General features: G+C 46.4%; 1 protein-coding gene across 1 annotated transcript in view; it reads right to left on the bottom strand.

Annotated features, from left to right (window-relative positions):
• The window catches only part of LOC311228626 (disintegrin and metalloproteinase domain-containing protein 23-like), a 270,009-nt gene that overhangs the window by 49,955 nt on the left and 195,338 nt on the right, over positions 1–24,716 (bottom strand). The window contains 5 exon segments of the mRNA XM_084314550.1: positions 1,282–1,345; positions 3,941–3,991; positions 5,423–5,503; positions 9,189–9,275; positions 13,022–13,093. Of these exon segments, the coding sequence (XP_084170676.1) occupies positions 1,282–1,345; positions 3,941–3,991; positions 5,423–5,503; positions 9,189–9,275; positions 13,022–13,093 (355 nt within the window).

Genomic DNA, 24,716 nt, shown 5'->3' with positions numbered 1-24,716 from the left:
TTCAACCGGAACGTGAGGTACATTCAACCGGAACGTGAGGTACATTCAACCGGAACGTGAGGTACATTCAACCGGAACATGAGGTACATTCAACCGGAACGTGAGGTACATTCAACATTCAACCGGAACGTGAGGTACATTCAACCGGAACGTGAGGTACATTCAACCGGAACGTGAGGTACATTCAACCGGACCATGAGGTACATTCAACCGCAACGTGAGGTACATTCAACCGGAACGTGAGGTACATTCAACCGGAACGTGAGGTACATTCAACCGGAACGTGAGGTACATTCAACCGGAACGTGAGGTACATTCAACCCTGAACATGAGGTACATTCAAACGGAACATGAGGTACATTCAACCGGAACATGAGGTACATTCAACCGGAACATGAGGTACATTCAACCGGAACATGAGGTACATTCAACCTGAACGTGAGGTACATTCAACCGGAACGTGAGGTACATTCAACCGGAACATGAGGTACATTCAACCTGAACGTGAGGTACATTCAACCGGAACATGAGGTACATTCAACCGGAATGTGAGGTACATTCAACCGGAACGTGAGGTACATTCAACCGGAACATGAGATTAGAGCCATATGAAATCCGTTTATTTTTTTCCAAATTCCATAATTTTTTTTTTCCAAATTCCGTTTTTTCTGTTTTAATATTTCAGAATTCTGTATTTTGCTTTGTACGTTCATTTTACCATCAGAAATAGTGTCTAATAAGTGGGAATGAATAAATGTCCACAATTTAATAAGATATAACAGTCCATTTAATAGGGCTGTCTTAAATACTTCGAAGCTTCGAAGCTTCGTTCAATGGGCATGGGATTAGAATATGAAAATAACATTTGATTATAAAAGAAAATATATATATATATTTTTCTTTTGCAAAATCCACTCTGCCTCTCTTTGTTAACTACAACAAGCAATGCTGTTTGTTATTTAAGATGAGGTCGGACTCGGCACTGACAGATTTGTGTTCATTGTGCTGCTTTTATAAAGCCTCAAATGACGGCTTACAATATTTCATGAAAGCAAAGTGTTTTGTTTGTCTAAGATTTAAAAAGGTTTAAACTTTACAGCACTGACAAAGTTGAACAAAGTGCTGTACAAGTCCCACGACATAAAGGATTTTTTTTTTATTATTATTATTATTATAATTTTTTTACAGTTGATTCCATTTTTATTGCTCAATTCTGCGATTCTGTCCGCGATTCCGTGAACGCGGATTCCATATGGCTCTACATGAGGTACATTCACTCACTCGGCCCCCAGATGTACTTGCACTGGTTCTCTCTCGTCTTGCACTCTCCACTGTAGCAGCGTCCCTGCAGAGAGAGAGAGAGAGAGAGAGAGAGAGAGAGAGAGAGAGAGAGAGAGAGAGAGAGAGAGAGAGATAGAGAGAGAGAGAGAGAGAGAGAGAGAGAGAGAGAGAGAGAGAGAGAGAGAGAGAGAGAGAGAGAGAGAGAGAGAGAGAGAGAGAGAGAGAGAGAGAGAGAGAGATATGTAGACTAATAGAACAGGGAGAATAGTATCTTTTGTAGTATGCAGTAAAGAAAAACCTTGAAAACAGTGTAGTATATTTTCACTGATACTAATAATGACGTATTATTGACTGATTATGAATTATGTTTCGTAACATTGTGCTCCAACCAAGCATCCTAAACCGAGGCCTCGAGGCCTTGAGCTCTCAGTGCTACTGTAGCTTGAAGAGTGTCTGGGAGAGGTACAGATAACGGATAAGAGAGGTACCAGCTCACAGTGAGCCATTGTTCAATTGTAACAGAATTATGAGTTTAAAAACATTCCTAAGATTATTATGTCAACCGGAGAAACCATTATTTGGAAGCTAACTCTCATTGGTGGATTCTAGGGGTGTAAAGGTACACGTATCCGTACCGAACCGTGGTGTTTGTGTACCGTCACACCTCTAGGGATTCCCATCATTGGTGGACATGTGGTCGTATTACAGTTTTTCTCAATTGCTTTGGTGCATTTCTCTGATCAGAATTAAAGTTCTCATAACTGTTAGTGCATTTCTCAAAACAATTAGTACAAACTGCAAAACCTAGGTGATAACCTGCAGAAGCGTGTCACTTGCTCAAAATGGATAATTCATTCCTCAAAAGCAAGTATTCATGTCAATGAAAGTGTCACTGTCATCAAAATGAAAAGTCCTGACACCATTGTTTATGAACAAGATAGTCAAATGGCTTTGCCATGTTTTCGTTATGACAGTTCACTCTGTAAGTGTTTTCCAATGCAAAAAAAGTCAGATCTTGGTGACACTTTCTGAAAACGCTCAAGACAGCACTATACACTATTTGCACGGCCATTTGAAATCTACAGTTACACATTGCTGTATTTAGTGAGGTAAATGAGTACAAGACACGTATGTTTCACATTTTTACTGCATATGCTCTTTGCCATTTTAATTTGTTCACAGCATTGTGCAAAAGAAAAATACAAACTAATTTACAACAAACATAAGAAACACCCTTTGGCCGTTGGGTAGAGCTGTGCACAACTGTAAACAATATTGCACATATTGGAACTGAATTGGAACATACAACATACATCATTCATTCACATCCAGACGTTCCTGTCTGTTTGGCTATTGGATTCAGGAATGGGGAGTAGGGAGGGAGATATTCCACCAGCATCCTTTCATGTGCTGCAAACCACTGTGTGACCAGAATTGCGTGGTGAAAACGCACATTATCCCATACAACAACGTACTTGGTCAGATGGTCGCCATTTAGACCCCTCTCATTCTCAGGGATTATGTCCCTGTAAAGAGTCTAAAAAAGTCAGCAGATGTTGTGTGTTGTATGCACCAATGCGGGGCATATGGGTGAGGATGCCGTTTTCTGAGATGGCTGCACACATTGTAATATTCCCTCCTCGTTGGCCTGGGACATCAGTGGTTGCTCTCTGTCCAATGCGATTCCTTCCACGCCTTCTACCTTTTGCCAGATTGAAACCCGCCTCATCAACATGAATGTGTGCAGCGATTCCCTGGCATCCAGCTCCATTCAGGGAAAAAATTATAAAGAAATGTATAAAATTGGCTTGACAGATTTTGACAACTAGTTCAACATATTTGTATGTAATGACTCAAGCAATGAAATGAGGACTATTAGTTTTATAGGGAATGACTATTCAGCAGTCATAAGTATAGTTCATTTTGACTGACATGACCTAAGCAAATGATAATGTTATAAAACAGCAGAGAATTGTATGAAAGCAATTGATGCATGTCCAAAAGCATTTGCAATTTGTTCGGAGGAATGAGAAACTGCTACTATGATGTGCACAAATTACAAAATGTTGTGGAGGTTGAACTAACAGTTATGAGAACTTTAATTCTGATCAGAGAAATGCACCAAAGCAATTGAGAAAAACTGTATAAAGAGTGCACCGTTACGTTTCATTGGTTGGTTGCAGATCCGCCTCCAGGTCATAGACCGTTTAAAACCAGCAGGAAATTATGCGCTGCTCTTGCTTGTGGACTGACTGACTGACTGACTGACTGACTGACTGACTGACTGACTGACTGACTGACTGACTGACTGACTGACTGACTGACTGACTGACTGACTGACTGACTGACTGACTGACTGACTGACTGACTGACTGACTGACTGACTGACTGACTGACTGACTGACTGACTGACTGACTGACTGAATTAATGCTCAATACCCTGCTCACTGACGTATGTCTGTTCTCGCCTTTTTTGTGGCAACAACTCTGTACTTTTGGTTAAGGCTAATAAAACTTTGTTAAACTTAGTACTTTTTCCTGGACAATCACTTCTTTTAGAATAACCTTTTCGGTAATTACATAGTTAATAGTCAAAACAAATTGACTACAAAAGCATTTTTTAAATGAAACCCTTTCAATGTGGTAGGACGTGGCTAACCTGGTTAAGGTGACAGGGGTAGCCATCCTGCTTGTGGAGGTTGGGAGGGCACTGCGAATAATAACGGGGGAGAGAAAAAAATACATTCTTGACCACATTCAATGTCTTGTGTAACATTCAGTGAATAATTGAAAGGAGCGGTTTGAAGAGTAAAACGTGGCCGGACAAGAAAAGACTCAACACGCTCTCAGTAGATCCCTCCTGCTCTTGCTGATACCCCAGTTTCACACTTGCATACACCATCACACACAACATACAAGCACTCATTCATACTCGCACCTAGACACACGCATCTGTTTGCATGCACATGTACGCACACACACACACACACACACACACACACACACACACACACACACACACACACACACACACACACACACACACACACACACACACACACACACACACACACACACACACACACACACACACACACACACACACACACACACACACACACACACACACACACACATTCACTTACTTTCACCCCCCCCCCTAATCCTCCCCTGTTCATTTCTTTTGTACATAGGCTGTGCATGTGTTTGTTTGTTATTTGCTTATGTGTATGATTCTTAACTGTGTTTTTATTTTGTTATTGGTGTGTATGTGTATGTATGTGTATATGTAACGGAGGTCCATGAGTATATCCACAGTCACGATGGACTTCATGTGTTGTGAAGTGACTGTGGCACGTAGCGGTACTGCAAGTAAACTCACTCCCCTTAAAAGGCATCCAGACCCATTACTTAGAAGTAGGGATGCTCGATATTGGCTTTTTTACCGATATACCGATATTGTCCAACTTTTAATTTCCGATACCGATATCAACCGATATCAACCGATACCGATATATGCAGGGTTTCCCACCCCTCAAAAAATTTAATAAGCAGGTCCTAAATTATTATTATTATAATTATTATTATTATATGCAGGGTTTCCCACCCCTCAAAAAATTTAATAATTTCAGGTAATTAACATTACATATCTCTTGTTGTGGAATTAACACAACATTATGCATACTTTTGACAATAAATAAAATCAGAATTTGTTCTTACTTGCTTGCCTGGGTAAATAAAGGTTATAGAAATGTAAAAAAAAAAAAGAAAAAAAAATTGAAAACCGATACCGATATTTTCCGATATCACATTTTAATGCCGATATCGGCCGATAATATCGGTAGGCCGATAATATCGGACATCCCTACTTAGAAGTGAATTCACCTCTTGGTATAGTGGTCTGCGATGTCGCCCGCGGTGCGGGAGACCGGGGTTCGACTCCCACTCAGGTCACGTCAAATAAGACCGGTTTCATATATATAAATTATATATATATGTATATATGTATATTTGTACTCCTGTTGGGGCCTCTTGGACCAGATCGATATTGTAAATAAGAAACCTGTTCTTAATCTTTTATTTGGCTAAATAAAGGTTAAATAAAAAATGAAATAAAAAAAACGTGGCCGGACCAGCGCACCTGTCCAGAGTCGCCCGAGCAGGTCTCAGAGATGTCACAGTCGTTCACTGCGTAGCGACAGCTGAAGCCTCGAGGGTAGAACTGCAGGAGGAGGAGAGAAGGTGTTCAGTAAATAATAATAAACAACACTGTAGGGCTGACCCCTATTAGTCGACTAATCGGTCGTAAGGAGCCGTAGTCGACTGGCCAACCTCTTAGTCGAATATAATAAAAAATAAAAAATTTATTATTTTTAATTTTTTTTATCATTCTTTCCAAAAGAAAAGAGGCCTAGAAGCGTGGCTAACGCTAATGGCACGCATACCAGCGAGGCTAACTGCCTACTAAAACAGGCACACAGGCACTGAAAGAGGATTTCACCTGTCTAATGAACACACTAAACTAGACAAATATCAAGATGTATCGATCAGTGGACCAATTGCATGCTTTTGCAGAAGACAAGAAGCCTTCAGTCGACTCCTTCAGACATTAAGCACCCCCCACAGCCTAAATGGAATGATACATTTTTTTTTTTTTTTTTTTTTATACTTTTTTTTTATTTTTTTTTTTGGCCAATAGTCAACTAACGGCAAATTTTGGCCAATCATAGTCGACCATCCAAATCCTTAGTCGGGGACAGCCCTACAACACTGTAAACTACTAACGACGAGTCGGTCTCAGTCAGTCGACCAGCAGCTGCTGACGGGTCGGACCCTTGAGCTCGGCCGGTTGGTGCGGCCGCCTGTGGATCCTACGGTCCCGGGTTCAAATCCACTGGGTTACATCGGTGCCGGCGGCGGGACGGATTTGGATCCAGGTTCACGTAGCAACGGGGGTAGGATCTCAGTTAACCCTTTCACTATACCACACGACAGAAGGTTAACCCTTTACTATCACACTACCGACAGTTAACCTTCTGTCGTGTGGCAGTGAAAGGGCTAACATTCTGTGCATTGTCGCAGTGAAAGGGTTAACCGTTTGGTAGTGCGGTAGTGAAAGGGTTAGCCCTGGGAAAGTGCGTGCGTGGACGATGAATATGATAGATATTAGATAGTAGAGTAGTAAATGTTATATTTTTGGTTTTCGTTGGCAAAGTAAAGTCTGTGGTAGTTTCAGGGGTTTTAGCTTTTATAGTTCCACGCAACCTTTTTGCTAATTACCTCCCTGCGAGGTAAATGCAGAAAAGGGGCGGCTTGAGGCAAGTGGGCCAATTAGAGCTCTTGGCTTTGAGGCGAGTGGGCCAATCAGAGCGCTTGGCTTTCCAGGCGAGTGGGCCAATCACAGCGCTTGTGGCACTTCGTCGCGCCCTAGTTATCTTTTTCCATCTACACAGTTCAGTAAAATATGTTTCTGACAACATTTTAGACGAGAAATAGAAATATGCAATTGCTAGATTCTGATTCACATTTGATCCGCAATGCCTACTTTGACTTTGAGGAAGTTGCTGATATCACTTACAGTACCTTTAATATTGTGTTACAGATCAAGTGCTGTACAAAGGCTGCGTTGTGGAGAATTCTGTAGAACAAATAACGGGTCAATGTCATCCTGCCCCCTTTTGCCAGTAAATGAAGAATAACATTTTGACAAGCTCACACCAGACAGGTGTTGATACTGTAAAAGGATGAATGGTATCAATTGCCAAACACAATGAAAGGCTGTTCTTATTGAACCCACGAGACAAAAAAAACATAGAAGTCAGTTTTGAAACTTTGTGGACATTTGCAGTGCATGTGAAATAGATTTTGGATCGACGTTACAATTCAGCCACCCCGAAAGTACACCGCCTCTACTGTCTTTAACTGTGAACGTACGCGCAGAACTTAAACCTACCATCTTCAGATAAGTAGGTATAGGTTTTGATGGAAACAATATCCATCTGAAAACTTCAAATTAACTTATATATGGTTTTTCATCTCAAGGGTTCAATTGACACATCCCGCCCTCTTTTCTTGATCCTTCAATCACGAAGGTCGGATTGGCCTTCTCTGGTTGAAAGGCGTAATTATCATTGGTATTTGTTTATCTTTAAAGCCTGTAATGTCTATGAAATAAATCCTCAGCAGACAGCAGAACTCGTACGTCCTGACAGCCCCAGACCACGCCCCCACAACCCCAGGCCACACCCTGACAGCCCTAGGCCACGCCCTGACAACCCCAGGTCATGCCCTGACAGCCCCAGGCCACGCCCTGACAGCCCCAGGCCACACCCTGACAGTAGGCCACACCCTGACAGCCCTAGGCCACACCCTGACAGTAGGCCACACGCTGACAACCATAGGCCACGCCCTAACAACCCTAGGCCACGCCCTGGCAGTAGGCCACGCCCTGACAGCCCACGCCCTGACAACCCTAGGCCACGCCCTGACAGTAGGACACGGCCTGACAGCCCTAGGCCACGCCCTGACAGCCCTAGGCCACTCCCTGACAGCCCTAGGCCATGCCCTGACAGCCCCAGGCCACGCCCCTGACAGCCCCAGGCCACGCCCCTGACAGCCCCAGGCCACGCCCTGACAGCCAGCTGTTCACAGGGACCCAGAAAGCAGAAGACACCCGTCATATCTCACTGACTTTGAATAATGTGCATGTTTTGTGTATGTTTTAAAATACATCGTTGAGTTCAGCCGATGTATAGTTATCGTTAAAGATAATAAATGTAAGGAAAGGAGGGTTGTAATGTCTATGGTTCACAGAGTCGACAATATGTTCATTCTATTCAGTGAGTTGGTCATGTTTCAGTTCCGACCTAGGGGGCGCTCTATGTTTTACACCTCAAGAGCGAAACACTCTTGTTATCTGCGATATAGAGAAGCCGCATTTGTGTTGTGCTAGTTTTAGCCATGGCAGCAGGAATATAAGCCTGGAAACGTTCACTAAACAGTCAAACTAGAATCAATGTGTTGGATGCTTTATTTCAACACTTTACAAATCCCTTATTGGTAAATTTTTATTTCTTTCTTTATTTCGCACCATTTCAGCAAAACAGTAAAAAATCGAAACATTGATCGTGACAGAAAGTGTATAAAGGTGCTGAGTAGAGGCAAGCAGGGGTGCAGTCGTAATATGGGCGGAGGCCAAACGGTATCCTATTATTATGCAAAGTCTAGGCACTTATCACCTAGACTTTGCATAATAATAGGATGCGCACACTTCGAAGCCCAAACGCCATTTGACCGCGGTTGCCCAGCACTGCACCACTGGAGGCAAGAGACCCAGATGGGCCTCAACTCATTAAATCATCGGATAAAAAAAAAAACACAAAAACAAAAGTTAAGTGAAATAAGTTCATAAAACAATTTTCATAATATTAAAATAATAATAACAATAATAACAATAATAATCAAAGTAATAATAATAGTAATAACAAAAACAACAACATTAATAATTAGTCTAAACAAATTAACATGAAACTGTAAAACAAAGTGACATTAATGGTTTTATGAAGCTATTCATTTAACAATGTATATTTAAGCTTGGATTTGAGTGATGAAATAGATGAGCCAATTTTTATTATGGAGGGTTTTTGAATTCCAAATTGTAGGACCTCTTATAAATCTTATACTGAACTGACCTAGGTGTTGTGCGGAAGAAATTACGATGAATGTTATACTTCCCCCTTACATCACAACACTGTTGGAATGGATCCCCTTCGTCTCAAGGGTTCAAATGACCTACAAATAATGAGTTTTCCAGAAGTAAATCCACGGCATGCCCCCCCCCCCCCCCCCCCCCCAGACAGGTGTTGTTGCCCCCCCCCCCCCAGAGTGAGGTGCTGCAGAGCTTGTACCAGACAGGTGTTGTTGCAGCACGGGCCGTCACTGCAGTGGGCTCCGTTCGCCAGGGAACACTTCTTACAGCAATCCCTATAGCACTCCTGAAAACACAGAGGACAGGGAACACTCCTTATAGCACTCCTGAAAACACAGAGGACAGGGAACACTCCTTATAGCACTCCGTATAGCACTCCTGAAAACACAGAGGACAGGGAACACTCCTTATAGCACTTCTTATAGCACTCCTGAAAACACAGAGGACAGGGAGCACTCCTTATAGCACTCCTGAAAACACAGAGGACAGGGAGCACTCCTTATAGCACTCCTTATAGCACTCCTGAAAACACAGAGGACAGGGAGCACTCCTTATAGCACTCCTTATAGCACTCCTGAAAACACAGAGGACAGGGAGCACTCCTTATAGCACTCCTTATAGCACTCCTTATAGCACTCATTATAGCACTCCTTATAGCACTCCCTATAGCACTCCTGAAAACAGAGTACAGGGAACACTCCTTATAGCACTCCTTATAGCACTCCATATAGCACTCATTATAGCACTCCTTATAGCACTCCTTATAGCACTCCCTATAGCACTCCTGAAAACACAGAGTACAGGGAACACTCCTTATAGCACTCCTGAAAACACAGAGTACAGGAAACACTCCGTATAGCACTCCTGAAAACACAGAGTACAGGGAACACTCCTTATAGCACTCCTGAAAACACAGAGTACAGGAAACACTCCTTATAGCACTCCTGAAAACACAGAGTACAGGAAACACTCCTTATAGCACTCCTGGGCCCTCATTTATCAATGGTGCGTACGCACAGATATGTGCGTAATCCGTGCGTACGATCATTTCTAAGCAAAGTGTGTGACTTAACAATTTGAATGTGTGCTTGACTTTGTGCGTATATTTACGCACAGCTCCGACCGTGCGTACCTGGTGCCCGGTGGTAGAATATTATTATTGCAACGCGGAAATAAGCTTCCATGCATTACTTCCAACACTGGCACGTGTTCTGTATGAACCGTAATTCATTATAGTTCATTGTAAAATAGCGACAGTAGTGTAATTATAACGGGCTCACGCGCGAACAAGAGGTTGGCCTGCTTGTTTGGCACAGGGGGGGGGAGGGGGGCAGACGCGGAACACCCACCTCCAAACGCGATTAAATATTGTTTCAAATAAAAGCTAAATACTATTATTTTGTGTGTCATGTTTCTAAATAAGATTGGTCACAACGAAATGCTTTCTACTTCAATCTGTTGGTTAGAATAGATGACCTCCGTTGAAACTTCACTGAGACTAACAGTCTATTTGTGAGCTCCCGCACAGACGTGATAATAATAATAATAATAATAATAATAATAATAGCTTCATTTAATATAGCGTCTTTCAAGAGACCCAAGGTCGCTTTACATAGATAGGGGGGGGAAATAACAAAGTAACAAACATAGTGGACAGACACAACATATAAATATGATGATGGAATTCAAGTTCAAGTTTGTATTGATCACATATAGGCAGGCTAATAATAATAATAATAATGACTTGGATTTATATAGCGCTCTTCATGACACCCAGAGCGCTTCACAGAGTCCATTATTCGTTCATAGACAGTCATACCGGTGGTGGTAAGCTACAATTGCAGCCAGAGCTGCCCTGAGGCCCTGAGGCTACACATGGCGTAGGCTACATCATACATGGCAGTGAGATTCATTGTTCTTGTATATGCTCTCGTATTATTGTTTATATAGGCTACCTAATACCGACATCAAAATAGATTGTATGCCTCTACAAATCATATGCAGGTACAAAATCCATTGCGATTTGGAATAAAATTGAGGAGAACTTTAATCCCTGGGTATTAATCGAACTAAACGGGAAAAGGCTGTCATATTCCAGCACGGTCTTTATTAGTGTTTGCGCTGCCCAGGCAGCAATGGTTAATAGATATCATATCCGACATCACCGTAGCGTGTACACGTCTCTGTCAGCCTGTCGCGTATTTCTCCCATAACACGCTTCGCTCGGCTTAGTCCATTTTTCCACATTTCATGGGTGTTTCATGACCGTATATGGTTAATTATGGGCGGTTCTATATGCAAATACTTAAAATCGCGCACGAGCGCGGAGCGAAGAACGAATGGTATTTATCAACACGGCGTACACTACATTCTAAATTCTGTGCTTAAGAACGAAAATAGAACACTTTCTACGCATTGTTGATAAATGAGGGCCCTGAAAACACAGGAGCCTCATGGCCGGTACAGAGAGACTCAGAAGGAGCTTATATCCCCAGGCCATCAGGATGCTAAATGACAATGACACTATGTAACAACAACCCATCATCTACACACACTGCACACACATCCACATGTACACACTCACTTTAAACAAACACTCACCTTACCACTTTATTCACTTTAGACACTTAACACATTCAGTGCCGACCACGAGATTAGTCGGGTTAACTCGCCATGCGTTGAGTGCCAAGGCCAGAGGAAACTCGGGTTTTAATCGTTATTTCTTTTATTAGCAATATCCATTCATTTTTCATCCATCCAGCCTGACGTTATCATTGGGAATGGGTCTGAGCTCGAAAAGGGAAAATACCGCCGCCTATTGTCTCCCGGATGGTATTGCACATCATTGGATTGGGTGGGGCTGTGCATCAGAAGAAAAGTCCGGTCCAGGGTTTTCCCTTCTCTGGCAAGCAGTATCTGTTACCACATTCACTGGGGAGGCTCGGAGCAGCTTTCGATTATGTGTTTTGGACTATAATGTTAGATCAATAAACGCGATCAATATTTGGAATGGCGATCAGGAATTGGATTAATCTTTTTGCAGAACATCTGATGTGAGGTAAGGACTCTATGTTACCAGTTTTGGGTTAATCAGATGTTTTTTTCACAGCGATCACAACGTGTGTGTGTGTGTGTGCGTAATGTTAGCGCTAAGCACGGCATGGATAATCGATTTTCAGCCCGCTTCTCTAGCGTGCATAAGTACACATATACTATCGATAATCTAGCGTTTATTTGAAAACTATTCATAAATCAGCCGAAAAATTACAACATGTTTTGTGTATTCCACTAAAGAGCTATTATCGCGGAATTTCTCTGGAATTACGAGAACTCTCCAAAACTATACTCGTATTCAAAACGGTAAAAAAACGGAAATGTACCAATGAAAAAACAATCCGTTCGTACATGTTGACTGCAAGCAAGTCATTGATAAGCGAGGGGTGTCTTAGACCCATAGCCATAATTTAAGATATAGTTTAAGCCTTCGCAAATTTCTCCGACCTCCCATTGACTTCCTTATTGGCACGGTAGCCCTAATATGGTCAAAGGGGCGTGGCACTGAATGTGTTAACACACTTTATATTGATCTATTATTAAAGAGATTTGCACCATATTCATACCTCATTTGCATCCTACCCTAAGTTTTGTACCTTTGCATTCTACCTCACTGTTTTCATTTTACTCTGTATTGTATATTGTATATATGTATATTGATTTTACTTACTTTTTACTTAATTCTTAATTACTTTTTTACTTACTTTTTTTTCACTGCAAAAGCACACTCTCAGGGGCTCATACAGAAACAAGCATGTCATTATAAAGTATTCTGTATTTTGTTGTGACAAATAATAAACAAACTTGAAACTTGAACTTGAACACACCTCGCCAGATGCTATTACTCAGTAGTACTCTATAAATATAAATTTATATATTTATACCCAGTTTAATCACCTGTAATCCCCTTCTTTTCGTTGTACTGTACTTGTGCTGCATGATGACAATACATTTGGATAAGTGTCAGCAGGTACTCACCGCTCGCGCTCCACAGTCGCACTCCTCCCCCACTTCAACGAAGCCGTTCCCACATTCTGTCGCCTCAAAGAGCTGCCAGACAGAGAGCAGAGTGAGACAGTGACAGAGAGCAGAGTGAGACAGTGACAGAGAGCAGAGTGAGAGAGTGACAGAGAGCAGAGTGAGACAGAGAGCAGAGTGTGAGAGTGACAGAGAGCAGAGTGTGAGAGTGACAGAGAGCAGAGTGTGAGAGTGACAGAGAGCAGAGTGAGAGAGTGACAGAGAGCAGAGTGAGAGAGTGACAGAGAGCAGAGTGAGAGAGAGCAGAGTGAGAGAGTGACAGAGAGCAGAGTGTGAGAGTGACAGAGAGCAGAGTGAGAGAGAGCAGAGTGAGAGAGTGACAGAGAGCAGAGTGAGAGAGAGCAGAGTGAGAGAGTGAGAGAGAGCAGAGTGAGAGAGTGAGAGAGCAGAGTGAGAGAGAGCAGAGTGAGAGAGTGAGAGAGAGCAGAGTGAGAGAGTGACATAGAGCAGAGTGAGAGAGTGACAGAGAGCAGAGTGTGAGAGTGACAGAGAGCAGAGTGTGAGAGTGACAGAGAGCAGAGTGTGAGAGTGACAGAGAGCAGAGTGAGAGAGAGCAGAGTGAGAGAGTGACAGAGAGCAGAGTGAGAGAGAGCAGAGTGAGAGAGTGAGAGAGAGCAGAGTGAGAGAGTGGGAGAGAGCAGAGTGAGAGAGAGCAGAGTGAGAGAGTGAGAGAGAGCAGAGTGAGAGAGTGACATAGAGCAGAGTGAGAGAGTGACAGAGAGCAGAGTGTGAGAGTGACAGAGAGCAGAGTGTGAGAGTGACAGAGAGCAGAGTGTGAGAGTGACAGAGAGCAGAGTGAGAGAGTGAGAGAGAGCAGAGTGAGAGAGAGCAGAGTGAGAGAGTGAGAGAGAGCAGAGTGAGAGAGAGCAGAGTGAGAGAGTGAGAGAGAGCAGAGTGACAGAGAGCAGAGTGTGAGAGTGACAGAGAGCAGAGTGAGAGAGTGAGAGAGAGCAGAGTGAGAGAGAGCAGAGTGAGAGAGTGAGAGAGAGCAGAGTGACAGAGAGCAGAGTGTGAGAGTGACAGAGAGCAGAGTGAGAGAGTGAGAGAGAGCAGATTGAGAGAGTGACAGAGAGAAGAGTGTGAGAGTGACAGAGAGCAGAGTGAGAGAGTGACAGAGATCAGAGTGAGAGAGTGAGAGAGAGCAGAGTGAGAGAGTGACAGAGAGCAGAGTGACAGAGAGCAGAGTGTGAGAGTGACGCAGAGTGTGAGAGTGACAGAGAGCAGAGCGAGAGAGTGACAGAGAGCAGAGAGAGAGAGCAGAGTGAGAGAGTGACAGAGAGCAGAGTGAGAGAGTGACAGAGAGCAGAGTGAGAGAGAGCAGAGTAAGAGAGTGAGAGAGAGCAGAGTAAGAGAGTGACAGAGAGCAGAGTGAGAGAGAGCAGAGTGAGAGAGAGCAGAGTGACAGAGAGCAGAGTGAGAGAGTGACAGAGAGCAGAGTGAGAGAGTGACGGAGAGCAGAGTGAGAGAGAGCAGAGTGAGAGAGTGACAGAGAGCAGAGTGAGAGAGTGACATAGAGCAGAGTGAGAGAGTGACAGAGAGCAGAGTGTGAGAGTGAGAGAGAGCAGAGTGAGAGAGTGACAGAGAGCAGAGTGAGAGAGAGAGCAGAGTGAGAGAGAGCAGAGTGAGAGAGTGACAGAGAGCAGAGTGAGAGAGAGCAGAGTGAGAGAGTGACAGAGAGCAGAGTGAGAGAGAGCAGAGTGAGAGAGTGACAGAGAGCAGAGTGAGAGAGTGACAGAGAGCAGAGTGAGAGAGAGCAGAGTGAGAGAGAGCAGAGTGAGAGAGAGCAGAGTGACAGAGAGCAGAGTGAGAGAGAGCAGAGTGAGATAGTGACAGAGAGCAGAGTGACAGAGAGCAGAGTGAGAGAGAGCAGAGTGAGAGAGTGACAGAGAGCAGAGTGACAGAGAGCAGAGTGTGAGAGTGACACAGAGCAGAGTGTGAGAGTGACAGAGAGCAGAGTGAGAGAGTGACAGAGAGCAGAGTGAGAGAGAGCAGAGTAAGAGAGTGAGAGAGAGCAGAGTAAGATAGTGACAGAGAGCAGAGTGAGAGAGAGCAGAGTGAGATAGAGCAGAGTGAGAGAGTGACAGAGAGCAGAGTGACAGAGAGCAGAGTGTGAGAGTGACAGAGAGCAGAGTGAGAGAGTGAGAGAGAGCATAGTGAGAGAGTGACAGAGAGCAGAGTGTGAGAGTGACAGAGAGCAGAGTGAGATAGTGACAGAGATCAGAGTGAGATAGTGAGAGAGAGCAGAGTGAGAGAGTGACAGAGAGCAGAGTGACAGAGAGCAGAGTGTGAGAGTGACGCAGAGTGTGAGAGTGACAGAGAGCAGAGTGAGAGAGTGACAGAGAGCAGAGAGAGAGAGTGAGAGAGAGCAGAGTGAGAGAGAGCAGAGTAAGAGAGTGAGAGAGAGCAGAGTAAGAGAGTGACAGAGAGCAGAGTGAGAGAGAGCAGAGTGAGAGAGAGCAGAGTGAGAGAGTGACAGAGAGCAGAGTGAGAGAGTGACGGAGAGCAGAGTGAGAGAGAGCAGAGTGAGAGAGTGACAGAGAGCAGAGTGAGAGAGAGCAGAGTGAGAGAGTGACAGAGAGCAGAGTGAGAGAGTGACATAGAGCAGAGTGAGAGAGTGACAGAGAGCAGAGTGTGAGAGTGAGAGAGAGCAGAGTGAGATAGTGACAGAGAGCAGAGTGAGAGAGAGAGCAGAGTGAGAGAGAGAGCAGAGTGAGAGAGTGACAGAGAGCAGAGTGAGAGAGAGCAGAGTGAGAGAGTGACAGAGAGCAGAGTGAGAGAGTGACAGAGAGCAGAGTGACAGAGAGCAGAGTGAGAGAGAGCAGAGTGAGATAGAGCAGAGTGACAGAGAGCAGAGTGAGAGAGAGCAGAGTGAGATAGTGACAGAGAGCAGAGTGACAGAGAGCAGAGTGAGAGAGAGCAGAGTGGGAGAGTGACAGAGAGCAGAGTGACAGAGAGCATAGTGTGAGAGTGACACAGAGCAGAGTGTGAGAGTGACAGAGAGCAGAGTGAGAGAGTGACAGAGAGCAGAGTGAGAGAGAGCAGAGTAAGAGAGTGAGAGAGAGCAGAGTAAGAGAGTGACAGAGAGCAGAGTGAGAGAGAGCAGAGTGAGAGAGAGCAGAGTGAGAGAGTGACAGAGAGCAGAGTGAGAGAGTGACAGAGAGCAGAGTTACATAGAGCAGAGTGAGAGAGTGACAGAGAGCAGAGTGAGATAGTGACAGAGAGCAGAGTGAGAGAGAGCAGAGTGAGAGAGTGACAGAGAGCAGAGTGACAGAGAGCAGAGTGAGAGAGAGCAGAGTGAGATAGTGACAGAGAGCAGAGTGACAGAGAGCAGAGTGAGAGAGAGAGAGAGCAAAGTGACAGAGAGCAGAGAGCAGAGTGTGAGAGTGACAGAGAGCAGAGTGAGAGAGAGCAGAGTGAGAGAGTGACAGAGAGCAGAGTGAGAAAGTGACAGAGAGCAGAGTGACAGAGAGCAGAGTGAGAGAGAGCAGAGTGAGAGAGTGACAGAGAGCAGAGTGAGAGAGAGCAGAGTGAGAGAGTAACAGAGAGCAGAGTGAGAGAGTGACAGAGAGCAGAGTGACATAGAGCAGAGTGAGATAGTGACAGAGAGCAGAGTGAGAGAGAGCAGAGTGAGTGACAGAGAGCAGAGTGAGAGAGTGACAGAGAGCAGAGTGACAGAGAGCAGAGTGAGAGAGAGCAGAGTGAGAGAGAGCAGAGTGAGATAGTGACAGAGAGCAGAGTGACAGAGAGCAGAGTGAGAGAGTGACAGAGAGCAGAGTGAGAGAGTGACAGAGAGCAGAGTGACAGAGAGCAGAGTGAGAGAGTGACAGAGAGCAGAGTGAGAGAGAGCAGAGTGAGAGAGTGACAGAGAGCAGAGTGAGAGAGTGACAGAGAGCAGAGTGACAGAGAGCAGAGTGAGAGAGTGACAGAGAGCAGAGTGAGAGAGAGCAGAGTGACAGAGTGCAGAGTGAGAGAGAGCAGAGTGAGAGAGAGCAGATTGAGAGAGAGCAGAGTGAGAGAGTGACAGAGATCAGAGTGAGAGAGTGACAGAGAGCAGGGTGTGAGAGAGAGCAGAGTGAGAGAGAGAGCAGAGTGAGAGAGTGACAGAGAGCAGAGTGAGAGAGAGCAGAGTGAGAGAGTGACAGAGAGCAGAGTGAGAGAGTGACAGAGATCAGAGTGAGAGAGTGACAGAGATCAGAGTGAGAGAGTGACAGAGAGCAGAGTGAGAGAGTGACAGAGATCAGAGTGAGAGAGTGACAGAGATCAGAGTGAGAGAGAGCAGAGTGAGATAGTGACAGAGAGCAGAGTGACAGAGAGCAGAGTGTGAGAGAGAGCAGAGTGAGAGAGTGACAGAGAGCAGAGTGAGAGAGAGCAGAGTGAGAGAGTGACAGAGAGCAGAGTGAGAGAGTGACAGAGAGCAGAGTGAGAGAGTGACAGAGAGCAGAGTGAGAGAGAGCAGAGTGAGATAGTGACAGATAGTAGAGTGAGAGAGTGACAGAGATCAGAGTGAGAGAGAGCAGAGTGAGAGAGTGACAGAGAGCAGAGTGAGAGAGTGACAGAGAGCAGAGTGAGAGAGAGCAGAGTGAGAGAGTGACAGAGAGCAGAGTGTGATAGTGACAGAGAGCAGAGTGAGAGAGAGCAGAGTGAGAGAGTGACAGAGAGCAGAGTGAGAGAGATCAGAGTGAGAGAGTGAGAGAGAGCAGAGTGAGAGAGTGAGAGAGAGCAGAGTGAGAGAGAGCAGAGTGAGAGAGTGAGAGAGAGCAGAGTGAGAGAGTGACATAGAGCAGAGTGAGAGAGTGACAGAGAGCAGAGTGTGAGAGTGACAGAGAGCAGAGTGTGAGAGTGACAGAGAGCAGAGTGTGAGAGTGACAGAGAGCAGAGTGAGAGAGAGCAGAGTGAGAGAGTGACAGAGAGCAGAGTGAGAGAGCAGAGTGAGAGAGTGAGAGAGAGCAGAGTGAGAGAGTGGGAGAGAGCAGAGTGAGAGAGAGCAGAGTGAGAGAGTGAGAGAGAGCAGAGTGAGAGAGTGACATAGAGCAGAGTGAGAGAGTGACAGAGAGCAGAGTGTGAGAGTGACAGAGAGCAGAGTGTGAGAGTGACAGAGAGCAGAGTGTGAGAGTGACAGAGAGCAGAGTGAGAGAGTGAGAGAGAGCAGAGTGAGAGAGAGCAGAGTGAGAGAGTGAGAGAGAGCAGAGTGAGAGAGAGCAGAGTGAGAGAGTGAGATAGAGCAGAGTGACAGAGAGCAGAGTGTGAGAGTGACAGAGAGCAGAGTGAGAGAGTGAGAGAGAGCAGAGTGAGAGAGAGCAGAGTGAGAGAGTGAGAGAGAGCAGAGTGACAGAGAGCAGAGTGTGAGAGTGACAGAGAGCAGAGTGAGAGAGTGAGAGAGAGCAGATTGAGAGAGTGACAGAGAGAAGAGTGTGAGAGTGACAGAGAGCAGAGTGAGAGAGTGACAGAGATCAGAGTGAGAGAGTGAGAGAGAGCAGAGTGAGAGAGTGACAGAGAGCAGAGTGACAGAGAGCAGAGTGTGAGAGTGACGCAGAGTGTGAGAGTGACAGAGAGCAGAGCGAGAGAGTGACAGAGAGCAGAGAGAGAGCAGAGTGAGAGAGTGACAGAGAGCAGAGTGAGAGAGTGACAGAGAGCAGAGTGAGAGAGAGCAGAGTAAGAGAGTGAGAGAGAGCAGAGTAAGAGAGTGACAGAGAGCAGAGTGAGAGAGAGCAGAGTGAGAGAGAGCAGAGTGACAGAGAGCAGAGTGAGAGAGTGACAGAGAGCAGAGTGAGAGAGTGACGGAGAGCAGAGTGAGAGAGAGCAGAGTGAGAGAGTGACAGAGAGCAGAGTGAGAGAGTGACATAGAGCAGAGTTAGAGAGTGACAGAGAGCAGAGTGTGAGAGTGAGATAGAGCAGAGTGAGAGAGTGACAGAGAGCAGAGTGAGAGAGAGAGCAGAGTGAGAGAGAGCAGAGTGAGAGAGTGACAGAGAGCAGAGTGAGAGAGTGACAGAGAGCAGAGTGAGAGAGAGCAGAGTGAGAGAGTGACAGAGAGCAGAGTGAGATAGTGACAGAGAGCAGAGTGAGAGAGAGCAGAGTGAGAGAGAGCAGAGTGAGAGAGAGCAGAGTGACAGAGAGCAGAGTGAGAGAGAGCAGAGTGAGATAGTGACAGAGAGCAGAGTGACAGAGAGCAGAGTGAGAGAGAGCAGAGTGAGAGAGTGACAGAGAGCAGAGTGACAGAGAGCAGAGTGTGAGAGTGACACAGAGCAGAGTGTGAGAGTGACAGAGAGCAGAGTGAGAGAGTGACAGAGAGCAGAGTGAGAGAGAGCAGAGTAAGAGAGTGAGAGAGAGCAGAGTAAGAGAGTGACATAGAGCAGAGTGAGAGAGAGCAGAGTGAGATAGAGCAGAGTGAGAGAGTGACAGAGAGCAGAGTGACAGAGAGCAGAGTGTGAGAGTGACAGAGAGCAGAGTGAGAGAGTGAGAGAGAGCATAGTGAGAGAGTGACAGAGAGCAGAGTGTGAGAGTGACAGAGAGCAGAGTGAGAGAGTGACAGAGATCAGAGTGAGAGAGTGAGAGAGAGCAGAGTGAGAGAGTGACAGAGAGCAGAGTGACAGAGAGCAGAGTGTGAGAGTGACGCAGAGTGTGAGAGTGACAGAGAGCAGAGTGAGAGAGTGACAGAGAGCAGAGAGAGAGAGTGAGAGAGAGCAGAGTGAGAGAGAGCAGAGTAAGAGAGTGAGAGAGAGCAGAGTAAGAGAGTGACAGAGAGCAGAGTGAGAGAGAGCAGAGTGAGAGAGAGCAGAGTGAGAGAGTGACAGAGAGCAGAGTGAGAGAGTGACGGAGAGCAGAGTGAGAGAGAGCAGAGTGAGAGAGTGACAGAGAGCAGAGTGAGAGAGTGACAGAGAGCAGAGTGAGAGAGAGCAGAGTGAGAGAGTGACAGAGAGCAGAGTGAGAGAGTGACATAGAGCAGAGTGAGAGAGTGACAGAGAGCAGAGTGTGAGAGTGAGAGAGAGCAGAGTGAGATAGTGACAGAGAGCAGAGTGAGAGAGAGAGCAGAGTGAGAGAGAGAGCAGAGTGAGAGAGTGACAGAGAGCAGAGTGAGAGAGAGCAGAGTGAGAGAGTGACAGAGAGCAGAGTGAGAGAGTGACAGAGCAGAGTGACAGAGAGCAGAGTGAGAGAGAGCAGAGTGAGATAGAGCAGAGTGACAGAGAGCAGAGTGAGAGAGAGCAGAGTGAGATAGTGACAGAGAGCAGAGTGACAGAGAGCAGAGTGAGAGAGAGCAGAGTGTGAGAGTGACAGAGAGTGACAGAGAGCAGAGTGAGAGAGTGACAGAGAGCAGAGTGAGAGAGAGCAGAGTAAGAGAGTGAGAGAGAGCAGAGTAAGAGAGTGACAGAGAGCAGAGTGAGAGAGAGCAGAGTGAGAGAGCAGAGTGAGAGAGTGACAGAGAGCAGAGTGAGAGAGTGACAGAGAGCAGAGTGACATAGAGCAGAGTGAGAGAGTGACAGAGAGCAGAGTGAGATAGTGACAGAGAGCAGAGTGAGAGAGAGCAGAGTGAGAGAGTGACAGAGAGCAGAGTGACAGAGAGCAGAGTGAGAGAGAGCAGAGTGAGATAGTGACAGAGAGCAGAGTGACATAGAGCAGAGTGAGAGAGAGAGAGAGCAAAGTGACAGAGAGCAGAGAGCAGAGTGTGAGAGTGACAGAGAGCAGAGTGAGAGAGAGCAGAGTGAGAGAGTGACAGAGAGCAGAGTGAGAAAGTGACAGAGAGCAGAGTGACAGAGAGCAGAGTGAGAGAGAGCAGAGTGAGAGAGTGACAGAGAGCAGAGTGAGAGAGAGCAGAGTGAGAGAGTAACAGAGAGCAGAGTGAGAGAGTGACAGAGAGCAGAGTGACATAGAGCAGAGTGAGATAGTGACAGAGAGCAGAGTGAGAGAGAGCAGAGTGAGTGACAGAGAGCAGAGTGAGAGAGTGACAGAGAGCAGAGTGACAGAGAGCAGAGTGAGAGAGAGCAGAGTGAGAGAGAGCAGAGTGAGATAGTGACAGAGAGCAGAGTGACAGAGAGCAGAGTGAGAGAGTGACAGAGAGCAGAGTGAGAGAGTGACAGAGAGCAGAGTGACAGAGAGCAGAGTGAGAGAGTGACAGAGAGCAGAGTGAGAGAGAGCAGAGTGAGAGAGTGACAGAGAGCAGAGTGAGAGAGTGACAGAGAGCAGAGTGACAGAGAGCAGAGTGAGAGAGTGACAGAGAGCAGAGTGAGAGAGTGACAGAGAGCAGAGTGAGAGAGAGCAGAGTGACAGAGCGCAGAGTGAGAGAGAGCAGAGTGAGAGAGAGCAGATTGAGAGAGAGCAGAGTGAGAGAGTGACAGAGATCAGAGTGAGAGAGTGACAGAGAGCAGGGTGTGAGAGAGAGCAGAGTGAGAGAGAGCAGAGTGAGAGAGTGACAGAGAGCAGAGTGAGAGAGAGCAGAGTGAGAGAGTGACAGAGAGCAGAGTGAGAGAGTGACAGAGATCAGAGTGAGAGAGTGACAGAGATCAGAGTGAGAGAGTGACAGAGAGCAGAGTGAGAGAGTGACAGAGATCAGAGTGAGAGAGTGACAGAGATCAGAGTGAGAGAGAGCAGAGTGAGATAGTGACAGAGAGCAGAGTGACAGAGAGCAGAGTGTGAGAGAGAGCAGAGTGAGAGAGTGACAGAGAGCAGAGTGAGAGAGAGCAGAGTGAGAGAGTGACAGAGAGCAGAGTGAGAGAGTGACAGAGAGCAGAGTGAGAGAGTGACAGAGAGCAGAGTGAGAGAGAGCAGAGTGAGATAGTGACAGATAGTAGAGTGAGAGAGTGACAGAGATCAGAGTGAGAGAGAGCAGAGTGAGAGAGTGACAGAGCAGAGTGAGATATTGACAGAGAGCAGAGTGAGAGAGTGACAGAGAGCAGAGTGAGAGAGTGACAGAGAGCAGAGTGAGAGAGAGCAGAGTGAGAGTGAGAGAGAGCAGAGTGAGAGAGTGACAGAGAGCAGAGTGAGAGAGAACAGAGTGAGAGAGTGACAGAGAGCAGAGTGAGATAGTGACAGAGAGCAGAGTGAGATAGTGACAGAGAGCAGAGTGAGAGAGAGCAGAGTGAGAGTGAGAGAGAACAGAGTGAGAGAGTGACAGAGAGCAGAGTGAGAGTGACAGAGAGCAGAGTGTGAGAGTGACAGAGTGAGAGAGTGACAGAGAGCAGAGTGAGAGAGAGCAGAGTGAGAGAGTGACAGTGAGAGAGTGACAGAGAGCAGAGTGAGAGAGTGACAGAGAGCAGAGTGAGAGAGTGACAAATAGTAGAGTGAGAGAGTGACAGAGATCAGAGTGAGAGAGAGCAGAGTGAGAGAGTGACAGAGAGCAGAGTGAGATAGTGACAGAGAGCAGAGTGAGAGAGTGACAGAGAGCAGAGTGAGAGAGTGACAGAGAGCAGAGTGATAGTGAGAGAGAGCAGAGTGAGAGAGTGACAGAGAGCAGAGTGAGAGAGAGCAGAGTGAGAGAGTGACAGAGAGCATAGTGAGATAGTGACAGAGAGCAGAGTGAGATAGTGACAGAGAGCAGAGTGAGAGAGAGCAGAGTGAGAGTGAGATAGAACAGAGTGAGAGAGTGACAGAGAGCAGAGTAAGAGAGTGACAGAGAGCAGAGTGACAGAGAGCAGAGTGTGAACGTGACAGAGAGCAGAGTGAGACAGAGAGCAGAGTGAGAGAGTGACAGAGAGCAGAGTGAGAGAGAGCAGAGTGAGAGAGAGCAGAGTGAGAGAGATAGCAGAGTGAGAGAGAGCAGAGTGAGAGAGAGCAGAGTGAGAGAGTGACCGAGATCAGAGTGAGAGAGTGACAGAGAGCAGAGTGTGAGAGAGAGCAGAGTGAGAGAGAGCAGAGTGAGAGAGTGACAGAGAGCAGAGTGAGATAGAGCAGAGTGAGAGAGTGACAGAGAGCAGAGTGAGAGAGAGCAGAGTGAGATAGTGACAGATAGTAGAGTGAGAGAGTGACAGAGATCAGAGTGAGAGAGAGCAGAGTGAGAGAGTGACAGAGAGCAGAGTGAGATAGTGACAGAGAGCAGAGTGAGAGAGTGACAGAGAGCAGAGTGAGAGAGTGACAGAGAGCAGAGTGAGAGAGAGCAGAGTGAGAGTGAGAGAGAGCAGAGTGAGAGAGTGACAGAGAGCAGAGTGAGAGAGAGCAGAGTGAGAGAGTGACAGAGAGCAGAGTGAGATAGTGACAGAGAGCAGAGTGAGATAGTGACAGAGAGCAGAGTGAGAGAGAGCAGAGTGAGAGTGAGAGAGAACAGAGTGAGAGAGTGACAGAGAGCAGAGTGAGAGTGTGACAGAGAGCAGAGTGTGAGAGTGACAGAGAGCGGAGTGAGAGAGTGACAGAGATCAGAGTGAGAGAGTGAGAGAGAGCAGAGTGAGAGAGTGACAGAGAGCAGAGTGACATAGAGCAGAGTGTGAGAGTGACGCAGAGTGTGAGAGTGACAGAGAGCAGAGTGAGAGAGTGACAGAGAGCAGAGAGAGAGAGTGAGAGAGAGCAGAGTGAGAGAGAGCAGAGTAAGAGAGTGAGAGAGAGCAGAGTAAGAGAGTGACAGATAGCAGAGTGAGAGAGAGCAGAGTGAGAGAGAGCAGAGTGAGAGAGTGACAGAGAGCAGAGTGAGAGAGTGACGGAGAGCAGAGTGAGAGAGAGCAGAGTGAGAGAGTGACAGAGAGCAGAGTGAGAGAGTGACGGAGAGCAGAGTGAGAGAGAGCAGAGTGAGAGAGTGACAGAGAGCAGAGTGAGAGAGTGACATAGAGCAGAGTGAGAGAGTGACAGAGAGCAGAGTGTGAGAGTGAGAGAGAGCAGAGTGAGAGAGTGAGAGAGAGCAGAGTGAGAGAGTGACAGAGAGCAGAGTGAGAGAGAGAGCAGAGTGAGAGAGAGCAGAGTGAGAGAGTGACAGAGAGCAGAGTGAGAGAGAGCAGAGTGAGAGAGTGACAGAGAGCAGAGTGAGAGAGTGACAGAGAGCAGAGTGACAGAGAGCAGAGTGAGAGAGAGCAGAGTGAGATAGAGCAGAGTGACAGAGAGCAGAGTGAGAGAGAGCAGAGTGAGATAGTGACAGAGAGCAGAGTGACAGAGAGCAGAGTGAGAGAGAGCAGAGTGAGAGAGTGACAGAGAGCAGAGTGACAGAGAGCAGAGTGTGAGAGTGACACAGAGCAGAGTGTGAGAGTGACAGAGAGCAGAGTGAGAGAGTGACAGAGAGCAGAGTGAGAGAGTGACAGAGAGCAGAGTGAGAGAGAGCAGAGTGAGAGAGTGACAGAGAGCAGAGTGTGAGAGTGACAGAGAGCAGAGTGAGAGAGAGCAGAGTGAGAGAGTGAGAGAGAGCAGAGTGAGAGAGTGAGAGAGAGCAGAGTGAGATAGTGAGAGAGAGCAGAGTGAGAGAGAGCAGAGTGAGAGAGTGAGAGAGAGCAGAGTGAGAGAGTGACATAGAGCAGAGTGAGAGAGTGACAGAGAGCAGAGTGTGAGAGTGACAGAGAGCAGAGTGTGAGAGTGACAGAGAGCAGAGTGTGAGAGTGACAGAGAGCAGAGTGAGAGAGAGCAGAGTGAGAGAGTGACAGAGAGCAGAGTGAGAGAGAGCAGAGTGAGAGAGTGAGAGAGAGCAGAGTGAGAGAGTGGGAGAGAGCAGAGTGAGAGAGAGCAGAGTGAG

Source organism: Notolepis coatsorum (genome assembly GCF_963971535.1).
Source record: "Notolepis coatsorum genome assembly, chromosome: 5".
NCBI lineage: Eukaryota > Metazoa > Chordata > Actinopteri > Aulopiformes > Paralepididae > Notolepis > Notolepis coatsorum.
The sequence above is the reverse complement of the archived record's forward strand: the minus strand, read 5'-3'. Positions and strand labels throughout refer to the sequence as shown.